Consider the following 22275-nt stretch of genomic DNA (forward strand, 5'->3'; position numbering starts at 1 on the left):
GAAAACTATTTCAGGGTAGCCACAAGTGATCCAGAGGGCTGCACTTCTCTAACCATGTTGCTAACCTGGTCATTCCACTCTGGGTTCCTGAAATGCCATTTCAGACATGTTGAAACAATGTAGGCTCAGTACTCAGTGAACACGGAATTCTCTTGTGAATTGCAAAGAGTGCTGAATTTGTACTTTAGAAGGCTTGAAATCCTGGCTCCACCACTTCTGCAGCCTTTAGCTTTATCTTTCTGAGTCCTAGTTTCCTTATCGGTAAAATGGGGATAAATGCTACTTCACTGGGTTCTTGCAGGTATTAAATGAAGTGGTAGACTTTAAGCTGCTTTCTAAACTATAAAGCCTTATACTCTTTAGGATGGTGTTATCTTAGTGGTATGATGACCTTCTGCAAGATGTCTTTTAAAATTTTTTTGAGAATTTATGTTGCAATGTACTTTTTTCTTACAGAAAGATAGTTTTAAAATTCTTTCTCCTGGCTGGGTGCAGTGGCTTATGCCTGTAATCCCATCACTTTTCGAGGCTGAGGCAGGCAGACTGCTTGAGCTCAGGAGTTCGAGACCAGCCTGGGCAAAATGGCAAAAACCCATGTCTACAAAAAATACAAAAATTAGCCAGGCATGGTGGTACACGCCTATAGTCCCAACCACTCAGGAGGCTGAGGTGGGAGGATGGCTTGAGCCTGGGAGGCAGAGGTTGCAGTGAGCCAAGATTGTGCCACTGCACTCCAGCCTGGGCAAGAGAGCCAGACCCTGTCTCAAAAAAAAATTCTTCCTCAATTAATGAAAGAAAGTTTAAGCTTCATTTTCTTCCCATAGTTCTCATAAACTTGCTGTAAATGCAAGACAGGGGAATTCAGTAATAGCTGTTCCTCATAGGGCACTGCTTATGTCTGAACACTCTGCCATATCAACCATGTGTCAGGGCTACAGATGAAGAAACTGAGGTTCTAAGAGTAAACAAAGCTATGCAAATTCACAAGCGTGTAATTCAGTTGTGATTTGAAACCAGCTCTGCCTATCTCCAGAGCAGGGGGTCTTAGTCACTACATTATGATGATTAGCTTGTTTGTTAGCACGGGGTATGTGGAGAAGGTAAACGTGGAATTCCATCATTTAACTGCTCGTTGGAACCTCTCTCTTTGGGGCTATTGTGCCTGCCACTTATTGGGATGAAATGGAGCAAATGTCCCATGATCAGCAACTCTGAGGCATATGTGTGCTGGGTGGGATAGTGTTGCTGCAAAGGGGCCCCATCTGGGACTGAAAAGAAATCAGTTGCTGTTCAGGATGGTCATGAGCATCCTGGTGAAAGAAGCCTCCACTAACTCCTCCTTACAGATGGGACTTAGGTTGGTATTGCCCACCCGGATTCCTATGGAGCCTCAGTAAGGTCAAAAAGCTCCTCTTAATTCCTCACATTTACAAAATGACCCTCTCGTGACCCTCCAACCTGGTAAGTAAGCAATATCTGCCTGATGGTACTAGAGCCCAGAGAGTTTCCTTGCTCAAAATCACATAGCAAAATCAGGATTCCAAACCCAGTCTCCTATCAGGTAAGCTTTTTCCACTTGTCCCCCACTGCACATAGGTAACACACTTAGAACCTAAGAAGCTGTTTGGTAAAACTGACATGGATTATTGGAACTCTTTTCTTAAAACTCCCAGTGTATTTTTCTCCCTTTTTTGAGGCCATTAGTCAAGGGTCTGGTTTGTAGGACGTATCTCCCTTTACTGGACCTTGAAAGAATTCAATAAAAATTTTTGAAAGCACTTAGTACAATAGTATGGACCCATGGGTACAGGCATGAATGTTAGTAGTTTTGCATATCTTAATTCTTACAATAACTTGGAGAGCAGGATGCTGTCAGCCCCATTTCACAGATAAGCCAACTGAAGCTCAGACATTTAAGTCGTTTGCCTAAGCCCACACACCTAGTACCAGCTGCCTGACTCCAAGCTTCAGCTCTTTTGAGTCAACTCTGCTGAGAAAGGAGTGGGAATAAAGCCATCTCCTGGGGGAAGGGAGGGTGTTTCTGGAATGCGAAGTATTTTAAGCTCCTTCCTAGCTCATTTCTACAGACTCCTACCTCTATCTTTGTCTGAAAATAGTCAGGAGTTTATTCCTGGATTTCAGAGGACAACTTCTACAAATTAGGTTTGCCTCTGAATAATGCATCTAAGGGATCACACTCCCAACTCAGGGACATAGACAATATGGGGTGACCCAGAATCCACACTTGGTGTAGCAAAGAGAGAAGGACATCATCTCCGTTAGACAATAAAAGGCTAAAGTGTATGTTTAACTTCTGCCTCTGTTGGCAGTTATTTCGGGGAACTGAGACAGGTTGAACTATCTTAGATGTGCTCAATTTGTCTACAGTGCTCTCGAGGTCAGGATATTCCAGAATATTAAAAGGGGAAAAAGAGGATGGGGATGGCTTTGCTGATCTGTGATAAGTGATAGGAGGGAGTGTGAGAGAGGTTTCTTTTCAAGGATAAGATAACCAGCTGGGAGATGATTGATGACCGGGCAACTGGGAAGGGGGAAGGAGGAGGTGTCTAAATGTGTCAGCTAGAGTTCCGTTTGTTGGTGTGTGGGCATTTCTACTGTAAGCCCAGTTGGCAGCTTTTGTTAATGTCTGTTTATTTACACCCCCTGGCCAAAGGGAGCAACTGTATTAATGTTACCATTCTCTTGGCAAGCAAATGTAAATATTTAAAAAAGAAAGTCTCTAATCAGGTGTGTTATTAAATGATTAGGCTCAGTGCCAAGGGTCCAGTAGGTGCCCAGTAAATAATGGATTTCTTTTTTTTTTTTTTTTTTTTTTTTTTTTTTTTTTTTTTTTTTTTTTTTGAGACGGAGTCTTGCTCTTTTGCCCAGGCTGGAGTGCAGTGGGGCAATCTCGGCTCACTGCAAGCTCCGCGTCCCGGGTTCACGCCATTCTCCTGCCTCAGCCTCTCCGAGTAGCTGGGACTACAGGCGCCCGCCACCACGCCCGGCTAATTTTTTGTATTTTTTAGTAGAGACGGGGTTTCACCGTGGTCTCGATCTCCTGACCTTGTGATCCGCTCGCCTCGGCCTCCCAAAGTGCTGGGATTACAAGCGTGAGCCACCGCGCCCGGCCAGTGGATTTCTTTTAAACTTGTGGGAAGCAGTATGATTAAGTGGTCACCCACACCCAACAGGTCTCAGTTCCAAATCTTGGCCCTGCATTTTCTAGCATTTTCTTGACCTTGGGCAAATTATTAACCTTTCCTAACCCTAGTTTTCTTATCTATAAAATAGGTAGAAATAATAGCATGCACTTCATTGGGTTGTCAGGGCAATAGTAAGTGCTCAGTAAATGATTAGTATTATTTAAACCATGTTAACAAGCCACACCTAGAATACAGATTAATCATATTTGAAAGATGATAGAAGGAATTGGTAAAATAATAAATCTTCCCAGAGTGCACATATTGATGCTTCAAGAGGTGGTAAATTATTAGGGAAGAAATAGCCAGGTTTGGGGAGCTTGAAATAGGCAGCAGAGGAGGGAGGGCAAAGACTGGAGCCTCAGACTGGTTCACAGCATTCACAGCCCATGGCCAGCAGAGGTTGTGCATCAGCAAAGCCATTGCACATACAAACCCTCTACTTTTCCTTACTGGGCACTGTGGTGCCTTTAAACTGAGCTAGAGTCAACTGACTCCATTTAGTCATTAATGCCTATATTATTAAGACAGTGATTCTCAAACCTGAGTGTGTCTTTTTTTTTTTTTTTTTTTTTTTTTTCTTGAGACGGAGTCTCGCTCTGTCGCCCAGGCTGGAGTGCAATGGCGCAATCTCGGCTCACTGCAAGCTCCGCCTCTCGGGTTCACGCCATTCTCCTGCCTCAGCCTCTCCGAGTAGCTGGGACTACAGGCGCCCGCCACCACGCCCGGCTAATTTTTTTTTTTGTATTTTTTTTAGTAGAGACGGGGTTTCACCGTGGTCTCGATCTCCTGACCTCGTGATCTGCCCGCCTCGGCCTCCCAAAGTGCTGGGATTACAGGCGTGAGCCACCGCGCCCGGCCCGTGAGTGTGTCTTAAGAATCTACCCACCCAGCCAGGTACGGTGGCTCACGCCTACAATCCCAGCACTTTGGGAGGCGGAGGCGGGCGGATCACGAGGTCAGGAGTTCGAGACCAGCCTGACCAACATGGGGAAACCCCGTCTCTACTAAAAACAAAAATTAGCCAGGCATGATGGCATGCGCCTGTAATCTTAGCTATTCAGGAGGCTGAGGCAGGAGAATCACTTGAACCTGGGAGGCGGAGGTTGCAGCGAGCCGAGATCGTGCCATTGCACTCCAGCTTGGGCGACAGAGTGAGACTTGGTCTCAAAAAAAAAAAAAAGAATCGGCTGGGCGCGGTGGCTCACGCCTATAATCCCAGCACTTTGGGGGGCCAAGGTAGGTGGATCACAAGGTCAGGAGATCAAGACCATCCTGGCTAACACGGTGAAACCCTGTCTCTACTAAAAATACAAAAAATTAGCTGGGCGTGGTGGCGTGTGCCTATAGTCCCAGCTCCTCGGGAGGCTGAGGCAGGAGAATGGCGTGAACCCGGGAGGCAGAGCTTGCAGTGAGCCAAGATCGTGCCACTGCACTCCAGACTGGGAGAGAGAGCGAGACTCCATCTCAAAAAAAAAAGAATCTGCCCACCCTAGGTCAGGGCCAGGAATCTGCATTGCTACCAAGCAAGCAGGGAGGTGAATTCCTGAGGCCACACTTAAAAAAACATTGATATAAGGGGTTGGAGCCCAGGTTTTGCAAAGATAAAAAGTATTCACAGAAGGTGGTGTAGATGCCATGGTTAAGAACTTGGGGCCAGGTACAGTGGCTTATGACTGTAATCCCGGCACTTTGGGAGGCAGAGGTGGGAGGATCACGTGAGTTCAGGAGCTTGAGACCAGCCTGGGCAACATAGCAAAATCCCATTTCTACTAAGAAATTAAAAAAAAAAAAAAAAAAAAAAAACGGCGGGCAAGAGGGCCTGTGCCTGCAGTCCCAGCTACTCCGGAAACTGATGCTGTGGGGGGAGGATCACTTGAGCCCAGGAGTTTGAGGAGGAGGCTGCAGTGAGCTATAATTGTGCCATTTCACTCCAGCCTGAGTGACAGAGTGAGACCCTATCTCTAAAACAACAACAACAACAACAAAAAACAAGGACTTGGGGTTACTACCTGTGTGCTGTTGGGCAAATCACTCAACCTCTCTGAGTCCTACAAGTATCCTTCTTCTGTAAAATGGAGATAATAATGATATCTATGTCACAGGACTGTTGTGAAGATTAAAGGAGTTGTTACATGTAAAGTTCTTAGAACAGTGCCACAGTGCCAGCTACATAGTGACAGCAATATGTTTGCAATGAAACGTGAAGCTATGGTTCCTTCCTTCTGGAAGTTTATGAGCATGGAAACACAATCAGAAAATATTCTGGTCTGAAGTAATATAATAATAAAAAGATAACAAACATGATCACAAACTAAGGCAATATGTGTCTCAAAGAAGTGCTATGAACCTCAGAACGGGAAGAGAACATTTTGTTTAGAGTCATCATGAAAGTTTTTGTTGGAAATTGTAACATTAACCAGAACTAGAAGTACAGGTAGTATTTGGCTAAGTGAAAAGAAGGATGTTCTAGGCTAAGAGAATAGCTTTGGGGAAGAGCAGTTAAGAAGGTTGTGTCAAATTTGGGGACAGGGGAGAAATCTGGTCTGATTTGCTGGCTGGGTAGTTTCATTTTTACAAAATAAGGAGGATTGTACTAGATTTCTAAGGGGATCCTTTCAAGAGCAAACATCCTCTTTGAAATAGGGAAGTCAGGGGAAGAAACTGATTGTGGTTTGGGACATGATGAAATTAAGGTGATGGGGTCATCCAAAATGAAGTACCCAGCAAGTTGAAAATGTGATACTGAGGCTTTAGAAAGGAATTTGAATGGAAGATACAGGCCTGAGACTCATGAGGATATAAAGATGGCAGGGTAAAGTGGCTCATGCCTATAATCCCAGCAATTTGGGAGGCTGAGGCAGAAGGATCACCTGAGGCCAGGAGTTCAAGATAAGGTTGGGCAACATAGTAAGACCCTGTCTCTGCAAAAGAAAAATAAATAAATTAAAAAGCTGTTATTATTTATTTATTTATTTATTTATTTATTTTTTGAGACGGAGTCTTGCTCTGTCACCCAGGCTGGAGTGCAGTGGCACAATCTCGGCTCATTGCAACCTCCGCCTCCTAGGTTCAAGTGATTCTCCTGCCTCAGCCTCCCAAGTAGCTGGGATTACAGACGCCCACCACCATGGCCAGCTAATTTTTGTGTTTTTAGTAGAGATGGGGTTTTACCATGTTGGCCAGGCTGGTCTTGAACTCCTGACCTCAGGTGATCCACCCACCTCAGCCTCCCAAAGTGCTGGAATTACAGGCGTTAGCTACCGTGCCCAGACCTAAAAAGCTGTTATCTTGACACTGGGAGGCTGAGGCTGGAGGATCACTTGGGGCCATGCATTTGAGACTAGCCTGGGCAACATAGTGAGACTCTGTCTCTTAAAAAAAAAAAAAAAAAAAAACGAAACCGGGCGCAGTGGCTCATGCCTGTAATCCCAGCACTTTGGGAGGCCCAGACGAGGTCAGGAGTTCGAGACCAGCCTGGCCACCATGGTGAAACCCCGTCTCCACTAAAAATACAAAAATTAGCTGGGTGTGGTGGTGCGCGCCTGTGATCCTAAGGAACAACGAAAGATTGCTGGCAACCACCAGAAGCTAGAGGAGGAAGGAAGGGATTCTTCCCTAAAGGGAAGCACGGGGGCATGGCCCTGTGGACACCTTGATTTCAGACTTCTAGCCTCCAGAACCACGAGAAAATAAATTTCCCTTTGTTTCTTGTTTGTTTGTTTTTGAGATTTAAAAAAAAAAAAAAAAAAAAAAACCAGCCTGTTGCCCAGGCTGGAGTACAGTAGTGCAATCTCTGCTCACTGCAACCTCTGCCTCTCCCGTTCAAGCGATTCTCGTGCCTCATCCCTGCCCCTGACTGAGTAGATGGGGCTATAGGAGTGCTCCACCACGCCCAGCTAATTTTTGTATTTTTCGTAGAGATGGAGTTTCACCATGTTGGCCAGGCTGGTATTGAATTCCTGGCCTCCTGCCTTGGCCTCCCAAAGTGCTAGAATTACAGGGGTGAGCCACCATGCCCTGCCAATTTCCCTTGTTTTAAGCCACCCAGTTTGTAGTAATTTATGACAGGCCTAGGAATCTAATATAGGAATCGTGTTCATCATAAAATATCTCCCACAGAAAATATTTTTTATTTGGGTAGCTAATTAGCGTGAAGATTGGGCTGCAAAGGCATCTTAGGTTGTACCAAAAAGCTAGTGTTGGCCGGGTGCTGTGGCTCACACCTGTAATCCTAGCTCTTTGTGAGTCTGAGGTGGGCAGATTAGTTGAGGCCAGGAGTTCAAGACCAGCCTGGCCAACATGGCGAAACTTCATCTCTATTATAAACTTGTATAAATAAATTTTTAAAAAGGCTACTGTTGGTCTTTGACCCAACTCTTCTTCCTTACCTTGGAGACAGATGCTTCAGGCCTCCCATAGCATGTTCCTTTTTCTGTCCTAAATGTCACCACATACTCTAAAATTCCATCTGGAACCTTTTGGATGATCTGCTTTAAACGGCCCTTTTACTGTAATGACTACATCTTTTGCCTTCTCCCTGTAAATTTCTTTCTTTTATTTTTTGAGACGGAGTTTCGCTCTTGTTGCCCAGGCTGGAGTGCAATGGCACGATCTCAGCTCACCGCAACCTCCGCCTCCCAGGTTCAAGCAATTCTCCTGCCTCGGCCTCCCGAGTAGCTGTGATTACAGGCATGCGCCATCACACCTGGCTAATTTTGTATTTTTAGTAGAGATGGGGTTTCTCCATGTTGAGGCTGGTCTCGAACTCTTGACCTGAGGTGATCCGCCCGCCTCGGCCTCCCAAAATGCTGGGGTTACAGGCGTGAGCCACCGCACCCGGCCAAATGTCTTTCTTTTTTAAAAGAGATTTTGAATGAGTTATTAAAGTATACAGAGGATAGGAAATACTACTGAATAAACACTCATGGGTCATCACTGAGATTTTCCTCCCTATCTTTTTGCACCCCCCCCAACATTCTCCTTTTCTACCATCTTTCTGTGCCCATCCCACCCTATGTATTGCTTTCAATTTCCTAAAGAAGGTGAGGTAGGTGCAGAACTCCTAACTATATATCTGCCCTTGGGGTATGACACACACAGTGGGGGTGAGAATTAAATGACTGACTGTGGGCTTTCAGTAGGGCAGGCAAGGAATTATTATTCTCCGAGTAATCTGAGTATCCCTGGTACCTCATTTCTGCATTTTAGATATGCTCTTCCAGACTGAACTTATCCTGGCATATTTGCCTTTAAAACCAGGATTTCTTTGCCCATAATAATCTGTAATGCATGGAGCATTTTGGAGATGGGATTCTGCATCCATCACCTCTAGACATATACATACATTTTAAGTGAGAGACTCTCTTTCGGTTTGAGCCTCCCTTCCAGAACACAGTGAGCTACTTCCCCTCTGGCCTCACAGAAAGGGGAGGCGAGTCAGAGCCAATACCTAGGCATGAGTACAACTAGCTTCCCTGACTCCCTATTGCCTTCTTTTGTCTCTTTTTAACCCTGCAAAGCTTCCCATTAGAGGGTTTTATGTAGTTTTTTTAAAGAAATACTTATTATCTCTTGGTCATAGACTTCAATTTCCCAATTTTCCCTTGAATTTAATGTCTCCAATTAGGATTTCAAGTTACAGAATATCTTTCAGGACCTATTTTTAGTATAATTTAGAGTTCAGAAGATCACTAGGGAGACAAACAAAGCTACAAATAAAATAGCCTAAAGTATTTTAAAAAATATGTTCCCATTCTCTTTTGGTAGGACTAATAGAATTACGATGAATGGAAATGATACTTTTTTTTTTTTTTCACTTCGCATTTGTTTTGGACCACAGGCTCCATTCTGATTTAGGAGTCTCTCCTGCTCAGCATTTTGGTGATAATTCTCCCCATGGTCTATAGGATCCCTGTTCTCTTTGTTTCTATAGCAACAGCCCTGTGTTGCTTGGCTAGAAGCAATTTTCTGCTGCTATGGTGAAGCTCCATTTTTCCATTCCTTTCTCCCTAGTTGCCTTGGTAACGAGTCTCTTCATCTTCTGGTCTCTTGGTGGTAAATTCCACCCCCATCTTTTTTTCTCTTTCTAGTAATAGTCACCTGGTTCCTGACTTGGACAGTGCTATCCCATCTGTGAGTGAGCATACTCTGTCATGGTCAGATTGTCATCATGAAATCAGCCTCCCTTTTCCTTTAATTGCATCATTTCTCTGGCCTGCCATCTTTCTGGTGGTTGTCATGGTAACTGTACCCTCTGAAAGTCTCTAGGCAAAGGTTCTACAGTTAACAACCATCATGTGAGAGTGTCTGCCAATATGTGGCCATGCATCTCCATTTTAAACCCAGCCCCAGGCGGGTACTACAAATTGGAGAGAACAGGGCTTTTGATCAAAGCAGGCTGGATTGAGAAAAGGAGGGACAGGGGACCCAGAACTGGGAACTGGTATTCTCCAAACAATGTACGTGGCAACAAGGTTTAGGCTGGATTTGCAAGAGTGGTCATTATGCCAATGGGGATTCAAGTGATTGATAAATGTATTAGCAGTCATTCCAGCAGGCCTGTCAAATGCTTGAAACTTGCAGGGGTCACTCCTTTGGCCCAGGGGATCCTGGTGATATGACCTGAGAGTTAGAGCCAATCTCAGTGAAAAAGCAATTATAATTCTTTTTTTTTTTTTTTGAGACAGAGTCTCGCTCTGTCGCCCAGGCTGGAGTGCAGTGGCGTGATCTCAGCTCACTGCAAGCTGTGCCTCCCGGGTTCATGCCATCCTCCTGCCTCAGCCTCCCGAGTAGCTGGGACTATAGGTGCATGCCACCAAGCCTGGCTAGTTTTTTGCATTTTTTTTTAGTAGAGATGGGGTTTCACCTTGTTAGCCAGGATGGTCTCGATCTCCTGACCTTGTGATCCACCTGTCTTGGCCTCCCAAAGTGCTGGGATTACAGGCGTGAGCCACCGCGCCCGGCCTAGAACTCTTAAATTGGCTAACAAGGGGTTAGTAGAATAGGTATTTAGGCACCTTTACACATTACTGAAAATTTCTCTGCCCTTAGGCTGCTGCTTTTACCTCTTTAGAGAGGCAGATGGGGTGTTACCATTATAATAATACAAAGTGTTCAACAAATAGTGGGTGTTATGTGCCAGGGCATTGTAGCAGGCACTCTTCAGATATTACTTCATTTTCTCCTCATGGCAATCTTGAGAGGAATTTAAAGATAAGAACACTGAGGTTAAGAGGTAAATTTAGGCCAGAAGTGCTGGCTCACTTCTGTAATCCCAGCAGTTTAGGAGGCCCAGGCAGGAGGATCACTTGAGCCCAGGAGTTGGTCACCAGCGTGGGCAACATAGCAATACTTCATCTCTCAAAAAGAAAAAAAAAAAAAATAGTGGGCGTGTTGGTATGGGTCTGCAGTCCCAGCTGGGGTGGGGTGATGGGGTGCTGAGGTGGGAGGATTGTTTGAGCTCAGGAGGTCAAGGCTGCAGTGAGCTGTGATTGATTGTACCACTGCACTGCAGCCTGGGCAACAGAGCAAGATCCTGTCTCAAAAAAAAAAAAAAAAAGAGGTGAAGTTAACGAAGCTCACAGAGCTGATAAATGGCAGAGCTGGGATTTGAACCCAACTCTATATGACTCCAAAGGCCTTTCTTAAAATGGTGTGGTCTCTGGAATTTTGGTCCTCTCTGATCCTAATTTTTTCCACCTCCATTTTAACCTCAGGGTTGCTACAACTTTAATCCTTTCTTTTTTTTTGCTTTCTTTTTTCTTTTTTGAGACTGAGTCTTGCTGTGTTGCCCAGGCTGGAGTGCAGTGGCTGATCTCGACTTACTGCAACCTCCGCCTTCCGGTTGCAAGCAATTCTCCTGCTTCCTGCGTAGCTGGGATTACAGGCACGTGCCACCATGTCTGGCTAATTTTTCTATTTTTAGTACAGACGGGGTTTCACCATTTTGGCCAGGCTGGTCTTGAACTCCTGACCTTGTGATCCACATGCCTCGGCCTTCCAAAGTGCTGGGATTACAGGTGTGAGCCACCACGCCTGGCTATTTCTTTCTTTCTTTAAGAAGGAATTTAGTTCTTGTTGCCCAGGCTAGAGTGCAATGGTGTGATCTTGGCTCACTGCAACTTACACCTCCCGGTTCAAGCGATTCTCCTGTCTCAGCCTCCCAAGTAGCTGGGATTACAGGTGTGCACCACCATGCCCACCTAATTTTGTATTTTTAGTAGAGACAGGGTTTCACCATGTTGGCCAGGCTGGTCTCAAACTCCTGACCTCAGGTGATCCACCCGCCTCGGCCTCCCAAAGTGCTGGGATTACAGGCGTGAGCCACAGCTCCCGGCCAACTTTAATCCTTTCTACCTGCCTTCCTTTTCCCTTTCCTATTTTGCAGATTGTAGTTTACTTGCTTGTTTTTCTCTGTTCTCACTCCACCCGTGGCATTCTTTGGCCAAGGAGACGAAAAGGTTTGTCTTCTGTTTTTTTTTTGTTTTGTTTGGGACGGAGTTCTCCCCTTGTTACCCAGGTTGGAGTGCAATGGCGTAACCTCGGCTCACTGCAACCTATGCTTCCCGGGTTCTCATGCCTCAGCCTCCCAAGTAGCTGGGATTAAAGGCATGCGCCACCACGCCCGGCTAATTTTTGTATTTTTAGTAGAGACGGGGTTTTACCATGTTAGTCAGGCTGGTCTTGAACACCTAACCTCAGGTGATCCACCAGCCTCGGCCTCCCAATATGCTGGGATTACAAGCGTGAGCCACTGTGCCGGGCCAAAGGTTTGCTTTGTGATTGAGTATGAGGTTGTACTACCGGATGAAAATATTAGAGCAGCTGCCCTGGCCTGAGAACTGGGCAGACCTCATTCTGGAGAATGCCACACCTCTGAGCTTACTGCCCTGGGCGCTAGACCGGCAAGTCATTCTCCTCTTCGTTTAACAAGTATTGGGTGTCTCTTGGGTACCAGGTACTGTGCTAGACACTGGAGATACAGCAATGATCTAGGCAGAATTTGTCCCAATAAGTCAGACAAAAAAACAAGAGACCTATTTATAATTTTATATTGTAATAAGTACTGTGAAGAAAAATAACTTGAGTGCTGTGAAAGAATAATAGGGACGGATCTATTTAGATAGGGTTGCCATCTACCATTTAAGACGACAGGTGGCCCGGCGCAGTAGGGCACGCCTGTAATCCCAGCACTTTGGGAGGCCGAGGCGGGTGGACTGCCTGAGCTCAGGAGTTCGAGACCACCCTGGGCAACATGGTGAAACCTCGTCTCTACTAAAATACAAAACATTAGCCTGGCATGGTTGCGGGCGCCTGTAGTCCCAGCTACTCGGGAGACTGACGCAGGAGAATCTCTTGAACCCAGAAGGCGGAGGTTGCAGTCAGCCGAGATCGCGCCACTGCACTCCAGGCCGGGCGACAGAGGGAGACCCCGTCTCCAAATAAGAAGAAGAAAAGAAAAAGACGGCGGGTAGTCTGACACCAGTTAGTTGACTGCAGTCATGTCGCCTGGGTCCTGCCGCTCCCTCCTCCTTAAGCAACCTCACTACAAAGCCCGAGATCTGCGCAGGAGCATAGACGGTTGCCATGGGGACAGCTGCTCCGGCGCAAGCGCAGACTGCCATAAGATGGCGTCCGCGGCGGCTGCACGAGCAGTTCCTGTGGGCAGTGGGCTCAGGGGCCTGCAACGGACCCTACCTCTTGTAGTGGTTCTTGGGGCCACGGGCACCGGCAAATCCACGCTGGCGTTGCAGCTAGGCCAGCGGCTCGGCGGTGAGATCGTCAGCGCTGACTCCATGCAGGTATGGCAGTGCGGCTGGCCCGGGCGCCTGGGAACCCGGGAGGCCGCGTGGACACCCTGTGGCAAAGGTCTTAAAGGGTGAACCCCGAGGCTTGTAGGGGCGGAGGGGGTAGGTAAAGGGAGCCCATACTTACTAACACCCGCCGCATGCCAGACACAGTGCCAGATGTTTCCCTTATCATCGTCTCATCAACTTCTCACGACGTTACTCCTTGGTAGATACTATTATCTCCTTTTATGGAGAAGGGAATTGGGGCTTAGGGAGGGGAAACGGCTTTTTCCATGTCACATAGCGAATAAGTGGAAGACATGGTATTTGAACCTACAAGGTCGACAGATAGGTATCCAGCAAATATCTTTTGAATAAAAATTATTCCAGAGCTTTTGTTGTAACTCTAACCCTAACCCAGCGAGATCAGGATAAATTGGATACCACCTGCGGTGTCTGCTGGGGGAGTGGAATAGGGTTGACAGTCAGGAGACCTGGATTCTAGTCCTGAATCTGCCATTGGCCATGTGACTTCGGATCAACAATGTCGTTTATTTGGACGTTATTTTTTGTGTCTGTGAAGGGAGGAAAATGTCACCTACCGCACAAGGTTATAGTGCTTAATAAATGGGATCATGAGCGTTAGAACGAAGAACAGAGTGCCCTGTCCGGAATAAGGCCAGACTCGTGGCAAATGCTTTTTTAAGCAGAGGTTTTAAGTCATAATGGCTGATTTAAAGTTGAAGGGGCTTTGTCCTCTTCTTCGAACTGGGAGGCCCAGAAGGGGTGTACATCACATCTGGGAGCATTTTGCTCCATTAAGAGTGGGTAGTGGGTGACATTTTGGGTAAATCTCTGATGGAGGAACTACAGCAGCTATTTGTTGAAGAGAATTTACAGTTATGAGCCTTCACAGAGTAAATGAGATGTTGAACATGAAATGCCTGGCAGTGAACATAGCACCTGATGAGTACTCAGCAAAGAAGGGCAGTTCCTTTCCCCAACTCACCCAGAAGCCAGTGGGCATAGTTTCTGCTTTCATTAGTTTATTTGGCATGACAAGACCATCAGCACACATGAAACGATCAGATAATTCAACAAATAATTTGTTTGCAGTCTACTTTGTGCCAGCTTCAGAAGACAATTTACCTCAAATCCCAGCTGTCTTTTCCAAGATATGCAGCTATAGCCTAACCTCTTCATGCCTTTGTTTCTTCTTCTGTAAAGTAGGAAGAATAATATCAATAACACAACATTATTGTGATGAGTAAATGAGATAAAGTATGTGCAGTATTTAATACAATATATGGCACATAATAAGAGCTAAAAATACAGTAGCTGCTATCTTCTGCAAGGCCCTAATGGAGAGACAAAATCATAATTTCTGCCCTTGAGTTTTAGTCCAGCTGAACATAAAACAAGGCGGAGCTAATAAATGTTTGGACAGAGATATTAATGGATTTGCAAGATGTTGGGAGGAGAGAGACTACAAATGTAGATTTTATGACAAGTATTATAGAATTTCTGAGACAGGAGAAATTATCGAAGGCTGGCTTAGTACGGAAAGCCCTCTGAAAAAGGGCTTGAAAAATAGGTCAAGTTTGGATAGGTAAGAAAGAAGAAAAAGCTTATTAAAGGGAAGAACATGAAGCTGGTCCAAAGGTATTGAGTTGTCTCAGTTGATTGTTCACAGTCAGTTACAGATGGAACTCCTTTTTCTACTCTTTGGCCCTTTCTCACTACTGTACATGACTAGTCTTAAAAAAAAAAAGGAACATGAATGAAGATGAAGATTTAGAAGGTGAAATGGCCATAGTGTGTAGGTAGGATAGTAAAAGGAGACTGTTCAGTTGTAGATATGGAATGTGAGATGAGTAACATGATGAAGGCAGTGTGTAAGGAACATTCATTTGTGAGCAGTACGTATGGTACTTGGATAAAAAATATCCAAGAATGGTATAATAGTAGACCTTTGGTCTGATACCTCAGAGACTTAAGTAATAAGAGTTTCAGTAAGATGGAATTACACTGATGACATCTAAGGTCCATGCCAATATTTATGTTCTATCATTTCTTTTTTTTTGGAGACAGAGTTTTGCTCTTGTCGCCCAGGCTGGAGTGCAGTGGCGCGATCTTGGCTCACTGCAACCTCTGCCTCCTGGGTTCAAGGATTCTCCTGCCTCAGCCTCCCAAGTAGCTGGGATTACAGGCACCTGTCCCACACCCAGCTAAGTTTTGTATTTTTAGTAGAGACGGAGTTTCGCCATGTTGGCCAGACTGGTCTCGAACTCCTGACCTCAGGTGATCCACCCACTCCAGCCTCCCAAAGTGCTAGGATTACAGGCGTGAGGCACTGCACCCGGCCTTACATCTATTTTTAAGTAGGTTACCTGGTTCTGGCAGTGAGGGTTGGATATAGCTCTATAGTAGCTATTATGTCTCGTTACTCATAGCTGTGTACCATAGAAATGTTTCTATCTTTTTTCTTTTCTTTTTTTTTTCGAAACGGAGTCTTGCTCTGTCGCCCAGGCTGGAGTGCAGTGGCGCAATCTCTGCTCACTGCACCCTCCGCCTCCCAGGTTCAAGCAATTCTGCCTCAGCCTCCCGAGTAGCTGGAATTACAGACGCCCGCCACCATGCTCGGCTAATTTTTGTATTCTTAGTAGAGATAGGGTTTCACCATGATGGCCAGGCTGGTCTCAAACTCTTGACCTCGTGATCCGCCCGCCTTGGCCTGCCAAAGTGCTGGGATTACAGGCATGAGCCACCGCGCCTGGCCCAACTTGTGTTTTTAACCAGTGAAAGGAAATGCTGCTTTCAGTGACTTGAGGTTGACTCAGAAGTATTTGGTAAACATGTAAACAAAATGATATTGTTGATGTTGAATCACCACCTACTTGAAATAACATTTTCAATTTCAAGTAACTCCACAGGCAAAGCAATAATAAATATCAACAACTCAAATGTGCAAAGCACTGTTTACCAAATGTTTACAGTTTCTTCTTTTTCTTCTTTTTTTTGATTTGAGGTCTTGCTCTATTGCCCCGGCTGGAATGCGGTGGTGTGATCATAGCTCACTGCTATAACTTTGTTTTTGTTGTTGTTGTTTTTTTTTTTTTGAGATGGAGTATTGCTCTGACACTGGAGTACAGTGGCACTGTCTTAGCTCACTGCAACCTCCGCCTCCAGGATTCCAGTGATTGTCCTGCCTCAGCCTCCCGAGCAGCTGGGACTACAGGCACGCGCCACCAGGCCCAGCTAATTTTTGTATTTTTAGTAGAGATGGGGTTTCACCATGTTGGCCACGATGGTCTCAACCTCTTGACCTAGTGATCCCCCCACCTCGACCTCCCAAAGTGCCGGGATTACAGGCGTGAGTCACCACGCCCAGCCTTTTTTTTTTTTGAGATGGAGTTTCACTATTGTGGCCCAGGCTGGAGTGCAATGACACCATCCTGGCTCACTGCAACCTCCACTTCCCAGGTTAAGTGATTTTCCTGCCTCAGCCTCCCTAGTAGCTGGGACTACAGACATGTACCACTGCGCCCGGCTAATTTTGTATTTTTAGTAGAGATGGGGATTCACCATGTTGGCCAGGCTGGTCTGGAACTTCTGACCTCAGGTGATCCGCCTGCCTTGGCCTCCCAAAGTGCTGGGATTACAGGGGTGAGACACTGCGCCTGGCACTGCTATAACTTTGAACTCCTGAGTTCAAGCAGTCCTCCTGTCTCAAGTAGCTGGGACTATAGGCATGGAACACTGTGCTGGTGATATATATATATTTTTAAAATCCTCACAGTAGCCTCATAAAATGGATATTATCACTTCACAGTTAAGAAAACAGGCCTAAGGTCTTAGAATAAGTAGCAGACCTGGAGTCTGAACATGAAAGTTTCTGCTTTCCATGCTCAGTGGCATATCTGCTACACAAAGCCATTTCCTTTAAGATGACCAGGGGCTGTGGGGTTCCATCAGTAGGGAGTTTTTTGTTTGTTTGTTTGTTTGTTTTTTTGTTTTTGTTTTTGTTTTTGTTTTTGAGACGGAGTCTCGCTGTGTCTCCCAGGCTGGAGTGCAGTGGCGCAATCTCGGCTCACTGCAAGCTCCACCTCCCGGGTTCACGCCATTCTCCTGCCTCAGCCTCCCGCCTAGCTGGGACTACAGGTGCCCGCCACCTCGCCCGGGTAATTTTCTGTATTTTTTTTTAGTAGAGACGGGGTTTCACTGTGTTAGCCAGGATGGTCTCCATCTCCTGACCTTGTGATCCGCCCGCCTCGGCCTCCCAAAGTGCTGGGATTACAGGCGTGAGCCACCACGCCCGGCCTGTTTGTTTGTTTTAAGATGGAGTCTCGCTCTGTCACCCAGGCTCATGATCTCGGCTCACTGCAACCTCTGCCTCCCATGTTCAAGCGATTCTCCTGCCTCAGCCTCCTGAGTACCTGGGACTATAAGCGTGTGCCACCATGCCTGGCTAATTTTTTGTATTTTTAATAGAGACGGGGTTTCACTGTGTTAGCCAGGATGGTCTCGATCTCTTGACCTCGTGATCCGCCAGCCTCGGCCTCCCAAAATGCTGAGATTACAGGCATGAGCCACCGCGCCCGGCCGGGAGTTTTTAACTTGTATGCCAATCATCCTTCTTAGGAGTGTGCAACATTTTGATCAGGAAGAAGATGTATTTTAGGATTCATATTGTAAATCACAGTGTTAATTCATGGTGATATCTGTCAAATGGAGTGTTGAGCTGACTGGAAGCCACCTGATATACGCTGGGGATAAAATTTGCTGCAGCTAAGAGATATTAATAGAATCTAATATCAGGTTCGTATCAAAGACAGATAGTGTTTATTGGAACAAAGGGTGAACTTGGATTTGTGGAGAGCCTAGACAGAACAATAAACTTCTTTGTTGTAACACACCAGTGACCAAATAGAAAGTGTGATCACTAGAAAGTTTTTTCAAGTTTCCAAATTGGGTTTTTTAAAACCAATATTTGCATTTTAATAATTCCTTTTGGTGTGCTGCTGAAAATTTTCTATTCAGAAGTGTACCAGTAACTCAAAAACTATTGTACAACGCTATCTTAGATGTTAAATTGTCTCATACCTCATACTGCTTTTGTCACCCCTTTGTCCTGCTTTAAACTGTAGGGTCATCTAAGGCAACACCTACCCAAGGTCAACCCTACAGCACCTACAGGGCAGTTCCTATCCAGAGAAAGTATTTGTTTTTGTAAATATTGAATAAATACTTTAAGCTTTGAGGTAAAACTACGATGGGGTTGTTAAAGGTATTGTGTCTGTAGTGATAATTTATTCATGTAGCCTGATATGCAGTGACTTGCTTCTGTAGCCATCTAGCATCTGAAGGTCCTGCCTGTCCTCTTTCTTCCCAGTGTTCTTTTTTCTTTTTCTTTTTTTTCCTATGACACAGCCCCAAGAGGTCCTGAGAACACATGCCCTTCCATGATTCTTATGCAAGGTAGTTGTGTTGGGAAGTCGGAACTACTTTCTGAGGGGTTTACCTTCTTTGGGATTTCTCTTGGGTTTTGCTGAGGATTTCTACATGGCCATTCTGACGGAAGTGAGAAACAACATTTGTGCTTTCTGAGTCTTCTGAATGCTGGTTGTTTCACAAATTATAGAAATAAAAATATTCTCTTTCAGTAGTAAGAGTCTGAATTCAAGGAGGGACAGGTAATACAATCCCTGTTTTCCAGGATGGAAAAACTGGAGCTACAGAAAGATTAAAGAGCTGTCTAGAGATCACACTGCAAGACACTGGGAATTGGATCTGGGTCTTCTAACTCATTTGTAGAGTCTGATATATTTCAGGAAGATGATACCGAAGGTCTTCTTTTCAGTCTGAGTCTTTTTCTTGGCTTGTAAATTCAAGGTACAATGCCGGGCCTTCAGTGACTGGATGAAACATTGTACTGAGAAAATTGAAGGCCCTTGCCAAACATGTACAATGATGGCCTGGAAATACAAACTACCAACTATATGCTAAGAGAAAAGAAACAAAGGGTTCTGTTTGGGTTTATAGAGAGGAAGTGTCTCTAATGCCTCCTTTTTCAAGTCCTGTGGTGAAGCAGTAGCCGTACATAGGAGCACAGTTCCTTTTGTGTTTGTTTAAACCTATAAGAGGAGAAACAAATGATTTTTGGCAGTCTGACTAGTAAGCAAGCAGAATATGTGTCATCTTGTCATCTAATAGACGTGGAGCTCTTTGTTCTTTTTTTTTTTTTTTTTTTTTTTTTAACAGAAACGCTATGTTGCCCAGGCTGGTCTTGAACTCTTGGCCCCAAGTGATCCTCCTGCATTGGCCTCCCAAAGTGCTAGGATTACAGGCATGAGCTACCCCACCTGGCCTCTGTATTCTTTTTGTCTGCTTTGGGACATACTATAGGAGCAGTGTTTGTACCAAAAGACTGTCTGATCAAGGGAGATATGGGATGCTTCGGGGAGGGATATGAAAGGAAAGATGGGATGGTAGATCACAGTGGCTTAATAAAATGTGAAAACCTGTTTTTTTTTTTTGAAGACCCATTAACCAGGAGAAATGGGGTCTATCTGGAAGCCGTTTGCCACAACTGACAAAGGCAGTCCTTTTTTTTTTTTTTGAGATGGAGTCTTGCTCTGTCAACCAGGCTGGAGTGCAGTGACTCCATCTCGGCTCGCTGCAACCTAAGCCTCCCAAGTTCTAGCCACTCTCCTGCCCCAGCCTCCTGAGTAGCTGGGACTACAGGCACCCGCCACCACACCTGGCTAATTTTTTATATTTTTAGTAGAGACGGGGTTTCACCGTGTTAGCCAGGATGGTCTCCATCTCCTGACCTCAGGTGATCCGCCAACCTCGGCCTCTCAAAGTGCTGTGATTACAAGCGTGAGCCACTGCACGCAGCCAAAGGCAGTCTTTTAGAAGGACTGAGACTTACAAGAGGCTAAAAAGGAAATCTCAAAATTTTCGACTCATCATTCATGTATATATACATATAAATAATGAGTTTCTAGGTCCCTTGGTTCACCTCCATTGTAAGTGAATTTAGTTTTCCTTTGGCTACAGTATTAAGCTGTGTATGTTGTACATATGTGGTCACGTTTTTGCACCTACAGGTAGAACTTTGGAGTCAAATCTGTGTTATATAAGGAAGGAGAAGTGACTACTAGCCAAATAGGAAACCATAGGAGAGTACAGATGAGGCTTGCAGATTCAGATTTGTGAGGATGAGTGCTATCCTGATGTTTCAGTGCCTGAGGCAGGGTGTTGAAGCAGCCCCACTTCAAAAAGAAATATATATTTGAGGAGTAAAAGTTACTTGGGGTATATAGGAATTCACATATGTGCTCCATTGTGATTTAATGGAATTGGTTTTGTTTTTCTGTGTAGTTTTGGATTCCTTAGAGACTTGAATCAGACCAGGACCCTGCTTACCTCTTGATCCCTTTGGGGCTCTGCTTGTACCTCCCTCATTGTGGCAGTCAGAGTTCAAGCCCTCACTACAGGAATGATCATAATAATTATACTACCGAAGATAATAGCAAGAATAATATATATGTCAGGCACTGTTCTAAAAGTTTGACAAATATTATCTAATATCCTCACCATAGCCTTTTGACGTGGGTGCTGTTATTGTCTCATCCCTACCAAAAATTACTTTATTAAATCCTCATCTCCATGCTGTTTTATACTTTTCCCTCTAACTCTTATTTATTTATTCATTCATCCTCCATCCCATTCTTTTCCTCTGTACCACTGTGTACATTTTATCAAGCAGAGAAGTGGGAAGAATAATATTACTGACAAAAGAACAGTAGGGGCAAAGTTAAGAAAATGCATGGTATGTTTTCAAGGAATGACCAGCAACTATCTGGCATAGAGGGTACTTGAGGGACAGTGGTAGGAGGTAAAACTAAAAATATAGACCCTGGGAACAAATTTTTGAGGCCCTGAAAAGTCATGCCATGAGGTTTGAGGTTTTAAAGAGGGAAGTGGTAGCAAATCTATTTTTTTTTTTTTTTTTTTGAGACAGTGTCTCGCTCTGTCGCCCAGGCTGGAGTGCAGTGGCGCAATCTCGGCTCACTGCAACCTCCACCTCCCGGGTTCAAGCAAGTCTCCTGCCTTAGCCTCCTGAGTAGCTGGGATTACAGACGCATGCCACCACGCCTGGCTAATTTTTGTATTTGTAGTAGAGACGGGGTTTCCCCGTGTTGGTCAGGCTGGTCTCGAACTCCTGACCTCATGATCTGCCCACCTCGGGTTCCCAAAAGGCTGGAATTACAGGCATGAGCCACTGCACCTGGCCTGTAAATCTATTTTACAAAGTAACTGGGTGGAGAGTGGGTTAGAGAAGGAAAAACAGTTTAGGATTCTGTTACATTAGCCTGGGTGAGAGGCTGGAGTTGGGCTTTGGCTGGAGAGAATAGGTAACCATTTTGATATTTTGGAAACAGAACCAACAGGATTTTGGTTATTGAATTGGAAGGACTATGAAAAAAATGAGAACAAAGCATTTTTGTGTTCAGAAAAATGAGACATGCGGGGCCCGGGCATGGTGGCTCACGCCTGTAATTCCAGCACTTTGGGAGGCTGAGGCAGGCAGATCACCTGAGGTCAGGAGCTCGAGACCAGCCTGACTAACGTGGAGAAACCCTATCTCCACTAAAAATACAAAAGAATTAGTCAAGCATGGTGGTGCATGCCTGTAATCCCAGCTACTCAGGAGACTAAGGCAGGAGAATCACTTGAACCCGGGAGGCCAAGGTTGCAGTGGGCCGAGATCGCACTATTGCACTCCAGCCTGGGCAACAAGAGCGAAACTCCATCTCAAAAAAAAAGAAAAATGAGACATGCTTATTAAAAAAATCCAATAATACTGAAAAGTACAAAGACAATATAACCATAGTCTTAGCATCCTGGAGTAACGATTTTGGTTCACATCCTTCCAGACATTTGTATATATATTTAAGCACATGTGTCATGTGTGTATATGTTATTACATAAATTGACTCAGAGGTTAGATGCTATTCTATTTTCTTTTAACACTATGTTATGGATATCTTTATATGTTAATGTATATAGCTATATTAGTAGTCTCAACTTGGGGTGGTTTGGCCTCCTAGGGGACATTTGGCAATCCCTGGAGACAATTTTGGTTCTAATAACTGGGGAGGTGGGTTCCTGGCATCTAATGGGTAGAAGCCAGAGACATTGCTAACATTCTAGTAGGCACACGACAACTTCCCATAACAGAATTATTTGGCCCCAAATATTAATTGTACTAA

The 22275-nt window shown here is 45.0% G+C and overlaps 1 protein-coding gene across 12 annotated transcripts in view; it reads left to right on the forward strand.

Moving 5' to 3' along the window:
* The first annotated feature begins 12778 nt into the window (after nucleotides 1-12778).
* Nucleotides 12779-22275, forward strand: part of TRIT1 (tRNA isopentenyltransferase 1) — a 37015-nt gene continuing 27518 nt past the window's right edge. For 9 of the 12 annotated variants that reach the window (XR_010117715.1, XR_010117716.1, XM_055255198.2 and 6 more), the window contains exon 1: nucleotides 12800-13006. Coding sequence is in view for 9 of the 12 variants with exons in the window: in XM_055255198.2 (XP_055111173.1) it covers nucleotides 12833-13006 (174 nt within the window). In the remaining 3 variants the exon portion in view is untranslated. Of the gene's footprint in view, nucleotides 13007-22275 lie in introns of all 12 variants that reach the window. The other 3 variants (XM_055255197.2, XR_010117714.1, XM_063627838.1) reach the window with 3 other exon arrangements.

The sequence above is a fragment of the Symphalangus syndactylus genome, chromosome 12, assembly GCF_028878055.3.
Source record: "Symphalangus syndactylus isolate Jambi chromosome 12, NHGRI_mSymSyn1-v2.1_pri, whole genome shotgun sequence".
In the NCBI taxonomy this organism is placed as follows: Eukaryota; Metazoa; Chordata; class Mammalia; order Primates; family Hylobatidae; genus Symphalangus; species Symphalangus syndactylus.